Source organism: Amaranthus tricolor, chromosome 13 (assembly GCF_026212465.1).
Source record: "Amaranthus tricolor cultivar Red isolate AtriRed21 chromosome 13, ASM2621246v1, whole genome shotgun sequence".
NCBI lineage: Eukaryota > Viridiplantae > Streptophyta > Magnoliopsida > Caryophyllales > Amaranthaceae > Amaranthus > Amaranthus tricolor.
In genome coordinates this window covers 13,439,688-13,460,102 of record NC_080059.1, presented here as the reverse complement: position 1 = coordinate 13,460,102, position 20,415 = coordinate 13,439,688, and the positions used below count along the sequence as shown (strand labels likewise).

Genomic DNA, 20,415 nt, shown 5'->3' with positions numbered 1-20,415 from the left:
CCACAAAGAGTTCCCTTCATTTTTCATTACTTTGCAATTATTCTCCCATCTTTATAACAATCAAACTTTCACTAATTTCTCATTTAACAACTTTATTTTCTTACTTTGATTTTTCTTAACCCCTAAATATTTACACTCAATTCAAACATGCGCTCTAGGTTTTATTTTCTACTTGATCCACTAGTTGAATCAAAAATTATCTAAGAAGTCTTAATCTTGTTTGAAATGATCTGTTCATAAGTATGTTTGATCAAATTATCATACGCTTGTATTTCATTTTCGATTATTGTTGCCTTTATCATATAACTGAAACTGCCCATTTAATAATTAGTACTACAAGTTTCCGACTAACTGAAACAGTTGAAAATTTTCAATTAATTTTCTGACAGACAGGCATTAGTCGAAATTTCAGACTAAATTGCTACTGAAATAATTTTTGTAGCAATTTTAAATTAAAAAAAGGAAAATTTGAATTAAAACTCTCCTATTACTTGGTTTAATTAACTTGGTTTCTGACAACTTTGTCTGACAACAGTTGGAGTGAATCATTACTTGGTTTTACTACTTCTATTAATTTTAGTTTGTAATTGTTTATTTATATATTTATTGAGAAATTTGTATTTATTTAGTTTGGTTTGAATTAACTTAATTTACTTTATTTGACTAAAACACATTACGTATTTTTATTTATTTTGTTTAACTTGTCTTATTAGTTTAATTTGTCAGAAATCAAAAAGTATAATTTGTCTAATTAGTTTAATTTGTTTGACTGAATCTCCTATTATTTGTGTATTATTATATTATTTCTCGTCATTAATTTACTCCAACTAATAATAGTACTACACTTAAACTAATACGATTAATTATATATCAATACAACTAATAATATACTAATAATGCACTAATACGAGTAATTATTTACTAATACGACTAATTATTATATACTAATATAACTAACTAATACGACTAATACGGCTAAATAACTAATAAAGAACTAATAATCCACTAATACGAGTAGTAATAAACTTATACAACTAATAACATTATAATAATACACTAATACAACTAATATGAGTAATAATATAGTAATACAACTAATAATATACTAATACAACTAATAATACTACTAATAGTACACTAATACGATTAATATTATGGTAATACGAGTAATAATAAACTAATACGAGTAATAATACACTAATACACTAATACGACTAATAATACTATCGGATACGTGTATAGTTAATTTATAACACGTCTTTTGGTATTAAGTACTCAAGTAATTATATACTAATACTACACTAATCCACTAATTATATACTAATACAACTAATATTATACTTATGATATACTAATATGACTAATGTAATAATAATAATAATAATAATAATAATAATAATAATAATAATAATAATGGACTAATATGACTATTTATTATATACTAATGCAACTAATAATACACTAATACAAGTAATAATATACAAACGAACTAACAATATACTAATACTGTACGACGACTAATAATACATTAGTAAGACTAATAATAACTATTAATGCCCTAATACGACTAATACTACACTAATAGGACTACTAGTACACTAATTTGAGTAATAATATAATAATAATGCAGTAATACGACTAATAATATATTAATTCGACTACATATACTAATATACTAATACTACTCTAATATTATATACTAATAACACTAATATTATAATATTGTAATGTAATAATAATAATAATAATAATAATGGACTAATAAAACTATTTATTATATACTAATACAACTAATAATACACTAATACAAGTAATAATATTCAAACGAACTACTTATATACAAACGAACTAATAATATACTAATACAACTAACAATAATATTAATACTACACTAATACGACTAATACTATACTAATACGACTAATAATACACTAATTTGACTAATAATATAATAATAATGCATTAAATAATACATTAATAAGACAACTTATATACTAATAAACTAATAATACACTAATCCAACTAATTATATACTAATACAACTAATAATATATTAATGATACACTAAAACGAGTTATACTAATGACATATTATTACAACTAAGGTAATAATAATAATAATAATAATAATAATAATAATAATAATAATAATAATAATAATACACTAAGTGATACAAGTATTATGTTATAACTATAATAACATTGCATAGAGTATTACTAATTAACAAATGGCTTAGTGATTGGAGTCTTGGTGTAATAATTAAGAGGTCAGTGATTCAAAACTTGTTAAAGCAATTGTGTCGGAGGTATTGTGCAGGTTGAGGTATGATGTGGGTGCTATGTGGACGCCAAGTAGGCATGATGTGGCACCTTTCTTTTAGTTTTTTTTTCGACCAACCAGGTAGTCAGAATTTGGTCGGAAAATTTTTAAAAATCTTTTTCTCATCATTTTGGGATAAATTCCGAAATAGTGTTTTCCGACTAAATAATAGTAGGAAATTAGTTAGAACTAATATACCGACTAACCATTGTTAGTTGGAAATTGCGACTGTTTTCCTACTAAAATGAAATTCCGACCAATCTGAACCGACTATCCCAAAATAGTCGGAAATCAGTCGGTGTGGAAATCATTCGGTATAGCTCTATATCGACTGATTTTCGACTGTTTTGGGTGGTCGAAAATGTGTCGTTTTATGGTTGTGTATAGTGTAAAATTTCAAGATATGTAACATGTCATTACTCATTCTCATGGTTATGAAAGTTTGATCATAAAATGGTTTTTTATGCATAATTTTTCATTACTACCTAATAGCCCATGTTCTAATGGCAATGTATTAGAATAAATTTTATGAGGAATATGATATTGTTCAAGGAAAATAAGAACAACCATTAAACTTGTCAAGACATATTTCAACTAAAATCACCACAAATTTATCTTTGTCATTCTCACCATTTAGTACATATTACTAAACGGACCTAATAGAATATGTCAATAAATATTACTTAATTAGGTTTCATAATAAATTTTAAAATGTTTTAAAAACTTTGGTATATCATAAAATTTGTATTTACTTTTTCATCTTGGAATACAATAATTTAGAGTACTCTCTTTGAAAATCGTTATTTCAGTATCTAAAGTCAATTAACGCTAATTGTTGCATTAGAGAAACTGATTTAATGATAAACATACAAATTATATACATAATTTGTAATTAATTTTATAAAATAATCGATGCTTAACAATTGAAGCAAACCACCGTAGAAATTTCTATTAGAAATTTTTTATTCTTATATAAATAAAAAAACACAAAGAGAGAACACAAAGCGATGAAAATTTATGTTTTCTTACATGTTTTTAACATTTAAGCAAAACCTAATCTCTTTTGATATGTTATACTACTATATCGCTCTCATTTTACTACATCGTAATTTAAAGAATCTAAATTTTAACTAACAATGAAATTTCATATTATTGTTATCTTATTTAAATGGTTTTTTATTACTAATTAACAAATAATCATTTATGTATCAAGGTAAAATTTAAATTCTATGTCTGCAAAAAATCTAAAGTGCTAATTTTTTTTACCATTTAATTCACATTAATATTACATTACAAAATTATTGCTGGTTTTTAATACATCAATTACAAAATTATTGCAAATCAATAATACAATTTCTTTATTTAATGTATCAGTTATTTCTGGATTTTAATATATCAATTACAAAATTATTGCAAATCAATTATATAATTTCCCTATTTAATGTAAGATTACATGTTGTATTTAAATTGCTTAGTCAGCAATCTACTCCAATCAAAAAAATGCAAATGTCAAAATCATTTTTATCGCGACATTTGTCATTTTACTCTAACTTTATTATAATGTATGATTATTATTATTATAACGTATGATTAAAGCTGAATTAATATTAAATTACACCAAAGAAATACTTGATTTGTTTCTTATACATGCGGTATATATCATTTTATTTTAAATTTATTATTGAAATAGATTGTTGATTATATTCATCGAAGCTAGATCCAAAATCATGACGTTTCCATGCATGGCGTAATTGTTGCGTAATTACGGTTTACGTTAGTGGGATGATCTAGCCAATCGCCAAACAATATGAATTTTAGAGAAAGTTAACCGGCAAAAATTAGGATGCCTTACCTTTTTTAGGTACCATGGATTAGGTTTAAATATTATTTTATTTATAAATATAAACAAGCATTATCTTAGCTTCCAAACTAGCACTACAAGTCTAGACTATAGAGCATGATTTACTTTTCTTCTTTTTTTTTTTTTTTTTTTTATGAAAAATTGTACGTAGACGAAGTACCTTGCTAATTTGTTTGATGGTATTCTAGGGGTTTGCTCAAGATAACTCATGACTTTGTTATATGAATATTAATGTTTAACGTCTATAGTTTCATGCACATAAAGGGTAAGTGTTTTGAAAGCGATTTTAAATAAGGGAGGACTTGTGATGAATCTTAGAACTTTGAAATGAGTTTTTAAATTAATAGTAATACTCCCTTCGAATCAATTTAGTTGTCCCATTTTTTTATTTGGTAAAGTCTTTAATTAGTTGTCCCATTTTTATTCTTGTCAATCTTTTTTTACCTGAATATCCTTAGTTCACACAAGTAATTACGAATATATCTCTATATACCTTACTTATCCAACTACCCTTCACTACTTACCCTTCACTATTTATCCTTTACTACTTACCCTTTTTAATAGACCCTACACCATCCTTAATAACCGTGCCTAAGCAAATGGAACATTTAAATTGGTTCGGAGGGAGTATAAATTAACATAAGTGGCAACGATGAAATGATTAAAGATTTTAAAATGTGGAGTATTTGTGTTGTTGTAAGATATGCACTAATGCATATCGTTTCTTGGTTTTTAAGGAGCTTGTTTTTTTAAAAAAAGTTTTCTACTCAATTTTTAGGTATTAAAAAGCATACTCCTTTATCCCCCCGAGGGGCCGGGGTAACATAGTTTTTTAGTGGGGAATTAGAAAGGAGTAATAATGATTAAAACATAAACTGGCATCAGGTTTTATGAATAAATAACACATAAGTAGGTGGACAATACAGAGGGTATGGAGGAGGGTTAAAATAGTCATCCAAACAAGTAAAAATTTAACCTGAAGAAAGAATATGAGGGGAACAAGGGGGACATACAATCAGACTTGTCTAAGTTGTGGAACATTCCACTTAGGTTTAAGTGCAACATTAGATTACTTGCTGAGGCAATCAGTGTGTCCAAAACAATAGTTCATAGGTAGGTAAAATGGGATAAAATCAAGCGATATAGCAACGCAATCAAGTCGACCTTAACTACAAAGAACATATTTGGTGGATAGCACTGTGCTTGTCACACGTAATGGAAGTGCAAGAGAATATACAAACATGTCTAAGGATGGTCAATATGATGAAATATAGTCTTTATGAGTAACACGACATGCATATATTATCTCGCACCGGTAGAATTAGGATAAAAGCAAGTTTTTTACATGTAAAGTAATGTTGTTGCTTGCAACAAGACCTTGGTTCAGTTATGATGGTTAATTATTGTATTTTATTTTGGCAAATTTGGTCTTTGGCCTTTAGTAGATGTGGTGCTAGCACAAAGTTCAAGTTTTAATAGGGAGAAGAAAAGCTCTAGAAACAAAACCTATTCATAAAATAACGACTGTCACGAGATGAATGTTATTAGTAAATTAATTCATGTAATTAAAGCTAAATGGCTTCTTGAAGACAATGGTACTATGTTTATCCAACAAGATAATGCACCACCACACATGATGTCAATGATGAAGACTTTTTAGGGCATTAAATTCAGATGGATTTGACATTGAATTAGTATGTTAACCTCCAAATAGTCCAGACTTGAATGACTAGGACTTAGCGTTTAATAATCAATACAATATCATTAATCACCGAAGAACGTAGAAGAACTTATAAATGGTGTGAAATTGGATGTTTTTAAAATCCAAATGATTAATCATAGTAAAAAAAGTTAGAAAGTTAATAATCAATAGCAACATTTGATTTTTTCTGGAACCCAAATGATGATGAGTCATAGTCATTGGAGATTCAAAAGCCTTTTTTTCACACCCATCGTAAGAATTAGGTATTATATTTACTTCAAATGTTATGGAATTAAAGTATTTGGTATTAGTCTTCCTTGTATGAGTAGGCAATGGAGGAGATATAGCAGTAGAAATAATATTAGGAATGGCAGTGGGAGACGAGGCATGTTCAGATGGAGAGTTTGAATTTGATGGAGATATAAGGAAAGTGGGCGGATTAAATAGAGAGGGTACAAGTTTTGAGGAGTAATTATTGGGGAGTTGGGATTTGAGAAAATTGCATGTTGACTAATATTGGGATTAGGTGGAGTTAATTGAGCGGATTTCTCAGAATCTTGCGAGATAATGAGGATATGGGTAATTTGGTAGCGTATTAAAAGCCAAATTTGATTGTTGAATTATGGGAATGGAAGCAGGAAACCAAGAATTGATATCATATGACTTAAAAGAATTATTAGTAAGGGATATATAAGGATACTCTTGTTTAAGAAATCGAACATGACGAGACGTATATATTTTATCAGTAAGTGGATTGAGACAATAATAAGCACTTTGAGAGAGAGAATAACCAACAAAAATGTAAGGGACTGATTTAGGTTGTAATTTGTGAGTATTATAAGGACGAAGCCATGGATAACATAAACAACCAAAAGAGCAAAGTTTGGAATAATTAGAATGAATTTGAAAAAGAGAATAAAAAGGACACTTATTTTGAAGAGTGGGAGTAGGTAGTCTATTAATGAGATATGTAGCACTAGTGAAAGCTAAAGGCCAAAATTTTATGGGTATTTTTATTTTAGCATGAGGGAGTAAAGATAGACCGGTTTCAACAATGTGACGATGCCGACGTTTGGGATATCCATTATGTTCTTGTGTATGTGGAGGAGAAGTCAAATGAGTAATACCACAAGATGAAAAATGAGGTTGTAATTTCATATATTCTCCCCCATTATCACTAAAAAATTGTTTAATTGGCATATTAAAATATTTTTCAACAAGTGACTGAAAACGAAGAAAGGTATTTAAAGAATCAGACTTATGTTTGATGGGATATAACCATGTATTTTTAGTGAAATGATCAAAAAAAATAATATAATATTTAAGATGATCAAAAGATTGAACGGGAGAAGTCCATACATCAGAATAAATTAGATCTAAGGGTGCATGGGAAGTAAGTGTAGAAACGTTAAAAGGTAACTTATGACTTTTGTTAATTTGATAGGAATTACAAGGAGTAGTTGAAGTTATAGGGTAAACATCTAAGAAATTAGAGATTAAATTAAATACTTTTTTAGATGGATGGCTAAGACGATGATGCCAAGTAGATGTGGGACATTTGGAAGAGATGGCCGAATAAACTGTTGGTGAGAATAAGAAGCATGTATATACTCCTTGATTAGTTTGACCCTGGAGTAGAGTATAATTGGTGGAGAGGTCCTTGATAATAAAATAAGTAGAAGAGAAAGAGATTTGATGATTATTATCAAGACATAAACGAGATAATGATAAAATATTGCAGGAAATTTTAGGAACGTATAGTACGTTAGATAAAATAACAGTGAAATTAGAAAGAGTAAGAGACATAGAATCGATATGAGTAATTTGAAGAGAAGTATCGTCATCGATAATGAGTTCTTCAGTACCATTGTAGGGGGCATAAAGAGAAAAGGCGGTGAGGTCATTAATGACATGATGAGAAGCTCCACTATCTAATAACCAAGAAGAATTGTAACAGACTCAAAATTCTTAATTTTAATCTTCCGATTAATTATTCCGAATTTTCAATTCAAATCTCTAATCCTTTGATTATCCATTTCAAACCATCTTTAATTCCTAAACCTTTTCCGATTTTGTAATTTCTTTCAAATATTAAACTATAAAATAGTATTTTGTTTAAAATCTTTTTATAAGCACTCAAATATTATTTTATTATTTTATAGTTCGAAAAGTAAAAATTTTATTATTATATGTTAATTATGTATCGAGATTACCGCTCCTGTACACGTGGTATCAGAGCTAAAGTTACTTGAATACCGGAACTTCGGTTCCATGTAAAAAATGTTCTCGATAGCCGACATTTTCAAAATAAAAAAAAGATGTTTTTTTTTCAAATGAGTTTTTTTTTTCCAAATAGCTTTTTTTCAATTTTTTTTCTTTTATGCTTGTGTGACCAAGTGTAGATTACATGTTATAATTATGTTAATGTGATATTGATCACATGTTTAAATTTCATTTGAGATGACGACATATTATAATATTCCCTCACTTAGGAGTCTAGGATTTGACAGTTGGAATAACAGTTAACGTGAATGAAGAGTTTGAAGGTAAAGTTATTTCTGATAATTTTCTCGTAGAAAATTTTTCCATTCATATTCTTTTTGATTCTAAAGTCGACCGATCTTTTATCTCTACCTCTTTTCTTCAAAAATCCTCTGTCTTTCACCTCAGAAATTCAATCCCTAAATTTGTTCACCTAATGGTTCACCATTTCTATGTGACCGTATCTTTCCTACTTTCCTCTTAAGATTTTAGATCTTCATCTACTGTCGACTTGATAGTGTTTGAATTGGGTACTTAGGGTATAGATTTGTACAGACGTCATCATGTGGAGATTTTTTTAAAAGGACAAGATTGTTTGGGTTAAAACTCAGGGAGAAGGGTGCTTGATTATGAACGAATATGTGTCTCCTGTTCAAATCATTTATGTCGTTCATACCATTGAGATGATTAAGCATTGAGATGAGGGATACATGCATGTGTTTTATTTCTAGTAGTAAGGAGAAAACCAAATTGAGTCTCGATGAAATCCCGATCGTTTGTGAATACCCTAATGTTTATCTTAAGTATTTACCTGGTTTACCCCCGAGGAGAGTTGTTGATTTCCATATTGATCTGATTTCTAATGTTATCTCTATATCCAAGACTCTATACCATTTTATCCTAGTCGAATTAACTAAATTAAAGAAGTAGTGGATGAGTTACTAGAAAAAAAAAGAGAGTTTTATTCGCAGTAATGTGTCACCTTGGAAAGCCCCTGTTTTATTTGTTAATATAAATGATGTACAATGAGGTTGTGCATTGACTATAGGGAGATTAACAAGATTACCATCAAGAGCAGTTACCCTTTGTTTAGGATAGATGATATTTTTGGATTAGTTAGAAGTTAGGAACTCAAGAGTTTTCTATGATTTATTTGAGGTCTAGATAGCTAAGAAGGATATTCCTAAGACTGCGTTCTAGACTAGTTATGGACTTTATGAGTTTTGGTGATGTCATTTGGGGTAACAAATACGCCATCAACGTTTATGGATTTGATGCAGAGATACATTCGTCCTTATTTGGATAAGTTTATAGTTTTTATGAAATTTTGGTATATTCGAGAAACATGGAGGAACATGAGGAACAATTGAGGATTATGCTAAAACTTTGAGAAAAAAATGTTTAGGAACTTTATTAGTACGAGTTTTGGCTTGAGGAAATAGTTTTTTTTGGGTTATATTGTGTCTAAGGATTGAATTTCTGTGGATCTGGAGAAGATTAAGACGATAATTAATTGTCGATTCCGAGGAATGTAACTGAAGCTCGGAGCTTTTTGGGTTTTGCTAGTTACTATAGGAAATATGTTGAGAATTTCTTTAAGGTTACTCGTCCCATGTTTGAGTTCTTGAAGAAAAGAATTAGATTTTAATAAAGTGAGAGGTACACGATTGCTTTTGAGGAATTAAAGAGGAGACTCACTACTGCTCATGTATTAATAGTGCATGATTGTAGCAAACGATTCAAGGTCTATTGGGATACTTCATTTAAAGGTTTGGGATGTGTACTTATGCAAGATGTAAATGTCATAGCTTATCCATCGAGGCAGTTGAGGCCACATGAGGTGAATTACTTTGTGCACGACATTAAACTTGTTGTAGTAATCCTTGCTCTGAAGTTGTGGAGACATTATTTGTATGGGCTACCGTGTAAGATCTACAGCGATCTTCAAAACTTGAGGTATGTCTTCAACTAGAAGGAATTTAACATGCACCAAAGACTATGGCTTGAGGTTATTTGGATTATGTCTTGAAATTTTATACCACCTTGGAAGGTGAAAAAGTTGTCTTATGTTTTGAGGAGGAGACAGAGAGTGTCGAATCTGTACCTTGGGAGTTTTACCATGAAATGCAGAGTTTGAGATTAGAGATTTGTAACCAACATGAGGTTAGACGGTATTTGGAAGCGATGACCATACATACAAACTTTGTTTGAGCATATCAATGAGGCACAACTTCAGAATTCGGAGATTATTGAGTTAATCCATATAGTTGAGGGGAATGAGGCCAATGTTTTTGAGTTAAAAGAAAGAGGAAAGGTGGGTCCAAAATTTATTAGACCTTTTGAAATTCTAAGAAGAGTTAGACAAGTTGCTTATGATTTGTCTTTACTATCGAGTTTGGTAAAAGTTCATTATGTGTTCCATGTTTCACAGTTGAGGAAGTATGTTCATGATCCATCGCATGTGCTAACCCATGAACCCCTTCAGATCGATGAAAGCCTATGAGGAGAGACCTATCAGATTTTGGATACCCCAGTCAAAGAATTGAGAAACTCTAGGATTACATTGGTCAAGGTTTTGTGGTCAAACCACATAGTAGAGGAAGCTACTTCGGAGAAGGAGGCAGACATAAGAGAGCGATACCCTAACCTTTTCGATAAGTTCTAGTTTCAGGACGAAACTATCTTAAGGGGGGAAGAGTTGTAACACACTCAAAATTCTTAATTTTAATCTTCTGATTAATTATTCCGAATTTCCAATTCAAATCTCTAATCCTTTGATTATCCATTTCAAACCATCTTTAATTTCTAAACCTTTTCCGATTTTGTAATTTCTTTCAAATATTAAACTTTAAAATAGTATTTTGTCTAAAATCTTTTTATAAGCACTCAAACATTATTTTATTAGTTTATAGTATGAAAAGTAAAATTTTATTATTATATATTAATTATGTATCGAGATTGCCGCACCTATTACAAGTATCAATCGAAGGAAGGGAGGAAGGAATAGTAGCCATGGTAATTGGATTAGGAGAAAGGGTAGAAAAGTATTTAAAATGATTGTTGGCCATGTAATATGTAAGAAATAGGATCGGAAAAAAGCTCTGATACCATATAAAGAATAAAAAAAAATATAAAAAAAGAGAGAATTAATTTCATTTTCATTGATACTCAACAATTATATATATAGCTATGAGATATTAAAGACTTCCTAATTAACTCCTAGAATTAAGCTAATTACTATACTATACAAAAATGGAAGTCAAACTAATTAAACAATAAAAAAAAATCTAAATACAAGGCTAAACTAAAGGTTACGTATTTACATAATTTCAAAAACAATTGAAGTAAATATAAGAATAATGTATTTACTTAACATTAGGCTCATAATAACAAGGAAGAGAGTCAAGCAACAAATCAAATTCTTTAGTATTAGAGACATACATAATTGAAACACAGGACACACATAACGAAAAATCAGATCTTAACAAGGTGAACAACAAATATTTAGATCTCATCAACCGAAAAACCATAAAAAAAAAAAACAATATCATAGCAAAAATGGTACCCAAAATCACAAAAAAAAAAAAATTCAACCCATTCAAGAACAAAAAATGGTACCCCAAGTCAAGAAAAATCTAACCCATTCAAGAAAGAAAATATCAAAAAAAGGTACCCAAAAACATGAAAAATCTAACCATTCAAAATCGAACAAAAATCACAAAAATCAAGAAAATTGCACATAAATTATTATAATTATTTTTACTGATGGAAACTAATTTTTACTGAATGAACTATAAATTATTATTGAATTGTATTTATTAAATTCATTTTTACTAATTGTAACCAATTATCACTTATTGTAATTGATTTTTGGGAATTAAAACTGATTTTCACCTACTAAAATTGATTTTTATTGATTACTTATTTTTGTAACATGAACTAAACAGGGTCTTAATTGTAGTTTTTTTTTTTTAAATAACATTTGTGTCATTTATGTTGTAAATCAAGAGTAATAGTCAATGAATAAAATAAATGTCATTGAAATAATTGTTTAACATATCAATTTTTGATAATAATCAAGAGTAACAGTTAAAGAATAAAATATTTCAAGATTTGGAAGGTTTTTATCTATGAAACTTTCTAGAATTATAACGTTCTGCAGATTTGAACTTGAAAGTGGGTGAAACACTTATTCCCATCCCATATAAGTTGCACAATGTAGCATTAAAGTTGATTTAATTTGTTGTTAATTGTATTAATTTAATGTGGTTATATAAACTTGATTCGAAATTAAGTTTCAAAGGTTATAAAATTTTGATTTAAAATAAAAAAGAAAATAAATATTTTTTTTATTTGAAAGGAACCTGTAAATTAAACTAGCTCAAATCGAGCTCGGCCAAAGACCAAAGACAATCAGGAAAAGGGGGCATACAAACCTTTTCAAGGGTAAAGTCAGTTTCCATTCAACCACCGTATGGGCAACGGTGTTACCCCATCTACGAACAAAGCTAGCTTTTATACCATCAAAAACATTAAGCGAAGAAATCAAGGAGTCATAGACAAGGTGAATAGGAGCATGACCAGCCTCTCTGTTGATAATGGCCGAAACAACATTGAGAGCATCAGCTTCCAAATGAACCTTTTCGAAGTCCATCTCTTAGCAACTTCCAGTCCGTATCTTGCAGCCATAGCCTCCGAGGTTTCAACATTCCAATTTGCTTGGCAAAGACGAGTTACAATGAGAAGAACACAACCTTGGTCATCACATCCCCAACCCCCTTCTGCACCCAACACCTATATGAGCATAGAAGTTGATCTTAATCCACCCACTGTCAGGTGGTCACCATGAGTTAAAGGAGGGAGCTCTAGTATTCGATAAAGTAAAGACCTTTTGGGCGTATTCTTTGTAATCCACCACCATTTTGATCATGGCTGCTGATAACTGCATAAGATTGCAATTGGCGTTTTCCATGACACATTTATTACGTCCTATCCAACAAGCCCAAAGAGAGGATCATAGAAGAGACAGCTCATCCGCAGTTGTGTGAGAGTGGAGCCATAACAAGAAATCCTCAAAAGACTGCCTAGCAACATCATGAATCAACGAACCCAAAGGAGATGACATCCATAAATTTCGGGGATCAACACATTCGATCAATGCATGGCAAATGGATTCCAAGGTCTCATTACAGCGACACATATTAGACTCACGAATGTGTCTCCGAAACATAACCACATTAACTGGTAGCGAACCTTTGCAAGCGTGCCAAAGAAAGTGACGTAATTTTGGTGGACCTTGAAGATTCCAGACTTTAGACCATAATTGATTGTTGAGTTCAGCAGCTGAGCCCAACAGTCCCATCATACCAAGTTAATACCCTGACTTCACAGAATAACAACCATTCCTATTATACCCCCCTAAAACAATATCTTCACTTGTATCCTGATCAAGAGGGAAAGAAAGGATAACATCAATAGTGTCATGATCAAAGAAACCCATAAGCTTTTCCACATCCCATGCCTTTGTTCTTTAGTCAATGAACTCACACACTCGATAGTCCATGTCGTTTTCATTCCTCAAGACTGGTGCTACAAAGGTCCCATCACAAAGCAACCATCTATCCTTCTTCACCCAAAATGTGTAACCATCACCAATTATCCAGCCCAAGCCTTCATGTAGGAGCGGCTTGGTAGCCCACATACTTCCCCAAGAAAAACACGGGTCAAAATCCCTTCTAGCATCCAATATGGAGTCATGCTTATAATATCTAACTTTGAGAACTGAGTTCAGTGAGTAATTGGGCTTTTCAACCAATCTCCAAATTTGCTTGGCCAGGAGCGCCTGATTGAAACATTTAAGGTCACGAAAGCCCATGCCCCCATGCTTCTTTGGAGAACATAAAATAGCCTAACTGTGCCAATGCATTTTCTTATTATCACCGGTAGAGCCCCACCAAAACGAGCCATCATGGAATGAATATCATCTAAAATGCTTTATTGTATACAAAACATATTCATCATATAAGTAGGGATAGCTTGAATCACAGATTTAATCAGCACCTCCTTATCAGCTCTGGAAAACAAACGCTTCTTTCACCCTTGAATTTTCTTCCAAACTCTATCTTTTAGGCATGAGAAGATAGATGTCTTTGATCTCCCAATAATTGTTGGCAACCCTAAGTACTTTGAAAGTCTATCAACCTCCTGGACCCCCAAGCGCTCCTTAATAGCCTGTCTCATAGACTATGGTACACCCTAGCTGAAAGAGATTTCTGTCTTATCAAAATTAACTCTTTGGCCCGATGCTCGCTTATATGTGCTAATAATGTTAGCTACCTCCAAGCATTCTTGAACAGTAGCTCTCGCAAAGAGAATACTATCATCTGCAAAAAATCAAGTGAGATAAAAGAGTTGCACCTCGACACACCTTGACACCATGGATCAACCCCCTAGACATACACTGAGAGATTAAAGTAAGGCATCCGCACACAAAATGAAAAGATATAGTGAAATAGGGTCCCCTTGTCTCAGTCCCCAGGAAGAAATAACATTACCATCTTTGCTACCATTAATCTTAAAAGGAAAGGAGACACTAGTGAGGCAGCTCATGATTACATTTACCCAACTATCTCTAAAACCCATCTTCAACATAACCTTTTCAACAAAGGTCCATTCAATGTTGTCATATCCTTTACTCATATCTAGTTTTAGTGCAAAAGCATTAGTTCTCCCATTTGATGAAAGTTTTATAGAGTGGAAAGTTTCGAAAGTCAGCAAAGCATTATGAGAATAAGTCGGCCCGAAATGAAGGCACTTTGATTAACAGATATAATATGATCCAAAAAAGGTTTTAGCCTATTAGCTAGTGTTTTTGATATGATTTTGTAAATCACATTGCAGCAACTAATAGGCCTAAAATATTTAATGGATTTTGGTTCATTGCGCTTCGAGATGAGGCAGACATATGTCTGATTAATCCTCTTCATATCAAATAATTCTCGCCACCATCGTCTAACAAGACAAACAACATCATCACCTATAATATCCCAAAATTTTTGATAAAAAAGAGCATGAAAGCCATTAATACCTAGGGCTTTTGTAGGGTGCATTTGGAAGGTAGCTATATGAATTTCCTCCGTCGTAAGTTCCAGATCCATGAAGTCATTCATATCATCAGTCACAATTGATCTCAGACCATCCATGCACTATCAAAACTAGAAAGAGAGCTAGCGGAGAATAAGCTCTCATAGTACGCAGTGATAAGCCATTCAATGTCTGTCTTACTAGTTTTTCAACAACCACTATCATAGTTCAAGCCCTTTATCAAATTCCAACGTCTTCTAGAGCTAGCTTTTTGGTGGAAGTACTTTGAGTTTTTATCAACATCTTTTAGTTCATTAGCCCTCGATCTCATGTCTCAGTAAGATTCCTTCATCCTATGAAGCTCATCCAGCTCATTTGATAACACTTTGCAATTGTTCATCATATTCGCATCAAGAGGGCATCGTTGGGCCGCCCTCAGCTTCCTTTTAGAGTCTTTAATCCTAGCTTTCAAGGCACCAAAAGTAGACTCGGCCTAAGAGGCCAATTTTAAGGCACAATTATCGATGCAAAAAGTTATATTAGCCCCTAGAGCTTCCTGCCAAGCTTCAGAGACAACCCTCATGCAATCATCATTTGATAACCACAACGATTCAAAATGGAAAAACTTAGCATCACATCCATCCGCTTGTGGCTTGGTAGTACATAGCATTATCGGCACATGATCAGAGCGATATATAGGAAAGTGCCTGACATCAAAGTGTTGAAACAAATCGAGCTACCCAGCACAAGCTAAAAACCGGTCAAGTCTTTCTCGTATCATAGTAGTAGACGAAAGCCCCCTGCTCCACGTGAAGATACTTCCTCTATATCCCAGGTCTCTCAACCCGCAAGCATCAATACATTCTCTAAAAGCTTCCATATCCCTTTCAGGCCTACGATTTCCCCCCTCCTTTTCTTGATGGGTGAGAATTTCATCGAAGTCACCAAACATAATCAAGGGACCTCGTGTATCCATACGAACCTTCTCAATCAACTCCCACGTTTTTCTTTTATGCATTCTGTCAGCCTAGCCATAAATCCCACATGCATACCATACAGAGTCAGCCTCACTATCATCCCGAATCTCCACCAAAATGTGATGTTGTGAATAGGAGATCAGATTGGCATTTATATCTCGCCGCCACAATCCTAAGCCCCCAGAGTGACCCTCACTACTGACATAAAACCTTTCACTAAACCCACATTTGTTTCAAATACCTTTAAGCTTGCGATTTTCCATTATAGTCTCAACCACAAAAACCATACTCGGCCTCTCTCTCCAACACCAGCTGTGGAGAGCTTGAATTGTCAGGTGATTATTAAGACCCTGACAGTTCCAACTGAAGATTTTCATTGTCGTTCGCGGGGTTGGTTTTCTCCAACCGCCGCTACTGAGTCAGATAAGGAAAAGCTAATGTCGGATCCCATGCAAGATATCTTCAGAATTCTCCATTTCAACATCAGTATCCCACGATTTTTGGTTACCCATAACATCAATCGCAGGGGTTGTTGATGACCTTGTTTTGTTAGTTTTAGGCAAAATTTTTATAGCCCTTCCATTCACTTTTTTGGTCTTGATAGGTTTTTTAGATGGAGGATTTACATACCCTAATTGAAAAGTAGGACAAATTAATGGTTCATGTGTGGGTTCCACAAAGATATGTACCTCATCATTTAATATTGTTTGTTTTTGGGAATTTGTGCCATTACCACCACATTATCTTCATCATGAGTGTTAGAGATACCATCACCTCCTTACCCAGCATTTTTTCCATCGGAACATTCTTGAGAACCAGGTCCACAGGGGATACTTTTGGAAACACAATACTCTGCTTGATCACGTCTTCATCTCCATGTGTGTTGTGGGTTACACTCCTGTTAGCCGTACTGTTCGCCACATTCAGTTCAAATAATTTGGGCTTTGGAACAAACAAATTCTTCTTCAGTTTCAGAGCATTAACTTCCTCAGTAAGTTTACTCAAACCCTTGCAAGGAGATGCCCTAATATTCATCCTCCATCCGTAGCCTAGATCTTTATCTTCATCTAAAACTTATGAGCAATCCTTCTCCGTGTATGTCAGTAAACCACACAAGAAACAAAAGTGAGGAAGCCGTTCATACATCAGAGTAATCCTCACAGTGTTTCCTATTTTCAGCCGTATCATTTGATATCTCTTCAATGGCTTGGTGATGTCAAGCCAAAGCCTTAACCTACGATAAGGGTTAATATCAAGAAAATATTCTTCGAGTTCCATAACTTCACTAATCGCCTTCGCAATGGCTCTCACCTTTTCATCCGATCTATACCCAAATGAGAGGTTGTATAATCGAATCCAAAAGGAAGAAAAGTTTAAAACTATATCACCCGGTTGTTGTTCTTGGTCGATTTCTCGGAGAACAAGCAACTTATTTTCGAAACACCAAGGTCTGCTAATCAAGACTTTCTCCCGATCCCTCCAATGAATTGAAAGAGGAAAAGATTCAACCCCAAAGCCGTAATAACCACACCTTCCTTCAAATTCCATATGTGTAGGAGGGTACGTCTTACAGCGTCGAAGTTCAAGGGTTTCGATGTTAGAATTCTACCCACCAACCGCAAGGATAATTTCTCATTGTGGGAATTATCCTCACAGTTTTCAAGATCTACCACGTCGTCTTCTTCATTTGTTATAGCCAATTTGGAGCAGTGCTCGACTAGGTCATTCGCCATTATTGCCAAGAAAGCAGGATAACGGGACAGAAGAGTCTCTAGGGTAAAACCACAGAGAGCGAATCAAGCCCTAACCCTAGAGAGAAAATGGGACTTTATTTTTAGAAAATAAATATTTAAAGATCTAAAATGTTTTGATAAAGGGATTTACATGGTAACAACAAATTTTTGCAAAAGACCGGTGGTAGCAAATTTTTAAAAAAAATTCCACAAAATAATATTGTACTTTTGGAATTTTACAACTTAATGTACAATCTAACGATTTTTGGGCATGAATGACGGAAACTTAAATTCGAAAAGTAAAATGTTATTTTATGGAACTTTAAAGAAGAAAGGTTACTGTATTTTAAGGAAAGAAGATAAGGGTAAAAACAAAATTTCACAACTTTACATATAATCTAACGTTTTTTTGGGCATCAGTGTTACAACAAATTAAATTCCAAAAGTACAATGCTATTTTGTGAAATTTTTTTAAAGATTTGCATCACTGCCCTTTCGCAAAGTTCGTTGCTACTATATAAAATATCACTTTAATAAATAAAATCTGCCAGAACTATAAGGTTTTTGCAAATTTGAAATTTAAACGGAAGAAACTTTAATCTTCATTCAACTTACACAATTCAACATTAAAGTTTTTGTCATTAATGCTATCAAATTTTATTAGTTATATAGGTTAACTAGTACATGTGCACGTGCAATGCACGGAATTCTGTTAGTTTGATGGTTAATGCTATATAATTTATATTTAAAAATATTATAAGTATTTATTTTCAAGTTTCAAAAAAATATATATTTTCACTTTTTTTTAAATTCACTTAACCAATAGAGAAATAAAATAAAAATGATAATATAATTGATGATCTTGTATGAACATTGAATGAACATAATTAAGCAATAAATATGTACATACTTAATATCAAATGCTTAGATGTTATTTTGATAAATTAATACAATACATGGCATTAAGTGAATATAATATGCATGCTACATTTATGCATTTTACTTTATGTCTCTATTAACAATTCTTATTATAAAAATATATTAGTCAGTTACATGTTCTTTAATATAAATTGCATTAAAAATCGCTAGTATAAATAACTTGATTTGAAAGTCTTGTTGTTAATTTTTATAAAAATCATCTATTATTAAACACATGACTCACATAATTAATCCGACCTATTACATTAATTCATTTGGTCAGACTCTTTAAATAGTGTTATTTATCAGTTTTCAATCTTTTTATTAAATTTGTATGATTTGTATTTTTGTAATACCTTTTCATTTATTTTAAAAAAATTTCTTATATTATCTATTAATATATTTCAAATTTTAAAAATATTATTATTTTAATAAAGTGTTTGAATGTCACATTATTATTTACCTAATTTAACATAGATTTTAAATATGTTAATAAATTATATCCATTGTAAACTAATAATTATTTAAATGTTTATTATTTCCTAAATTAATTTGTCATGCAATCAATAAGAAATCAATAAGATTATTCCATTTGTCAAATGTCTAATAGTTTGACACTTGGAATTTTCCAACTCTTTTATAACATTATTATATATGTATGATATGATGTATGATAGCCCACGTAATATAAATTTTTCATTTTTTACACTTGACAAATTTATTGACAGCTAATGTGTAAGAAGAATTGTAATCAAGTGGGAACTTGATTGAATCAATTAATAGCATACTCTCATAATATTACAATTTTATAAATTTTAGCTAAGTGTAGTTAAGATATAAATGATTAAAATTGCACAATGAATTGCGTAAGATATGAAATGTAGCAAGTATAATGAAATGGAGGAATTGAGATTTAAGATTCATGATTGTTAAAAGGCACGGAGTTCATCTTATACTTGCTTACTTTCCCAATATTCATGATAAATCTTAAGAAATTTCAAGAGGTAACCCTAAGGTTTTAGGTTTTCCACGCGGTTACCAAAGCTTATAAAAAATCCACATGGTAACCCTGAGGCTTACCAAATTGTTCCACCGTGACCTTTTTGCACATAAAACGTTAGCAAACTTTAATTTCGAAACTTTTAGGTTGTACATCTATTTATGCGACTCACCATTTCAAATGCCATTAGTTTCAATCTTTTCCCCTAAAACATAAACCCTAACTCTACCATTTTTGGATTTGGGGGAAAAATATGATTTGGATGAAAGATGGTAGAGTTGAAGTTTATGTGTTGGGGGAAAAGGTTGACATTGATGGCATTCGAAATGGTGAGTGCATAAATTGGTGTACAACAACCATAAAGCTTCGAAATTAATATTTGCTAACATTTTATGTTCAAAAAGGTCATGGTGGAACAATTTCATAAATCTCAATATTACCGTGTGGATTTTTTAAAGGTTTTGGTTACCACGTGAAAAATTCAAAACCTCAGAATTATCACGTGAAATTTTCCTAAAACTTAAGAGAATAGGTCGGCAAACCAAAGGCATCAAATATCA

At 31.7% G+C, this 20,415-nt stretch overlaps 1 protein-coding gene across 1 annotated transcript; it reads right to left on the bottom strand.

The window, feature by feature from the left end:
- Positions 1-17,278: 17,278 nt before the first annotated feature.
- Positions 17,279-17,937, bottom strand: LOC130798836 (uncharacterized). Its single transcript, XM_057661930.1, has 2 exons — positions 17,731-17,937; positions 17,279-17,632 (listed from the first exon to the last, which is right to left on the bottom strand). Exons 1-2 carry the CDS (start codon positions 17,935-17,937, stop codon positions 17,279-17,281), a joined length of 561 nt encoding a protein of 186 aa, XP_057517913.1.
- Positions 17,938-20,415: the final 2,478 nt, after the last annotated feature.

Bases quoted from the DNA above. Each gene is read 5' to 3' on its own strand.
- LOC130798836 (XM_057661930.1), bottom strand. From the start codon at position 17,937: ATGGCGAATGACCTAGTCGAGCACTGCTCCAAATTGGCTATAACAAAT. The intron at 17,633-17,730 runs GTTATTACGGCT...TTCGAAAATAAG, and splicing joins GGAATTTGAAGGAAGGTGTG to TTGCTTGTTCTCCGAGAAAT.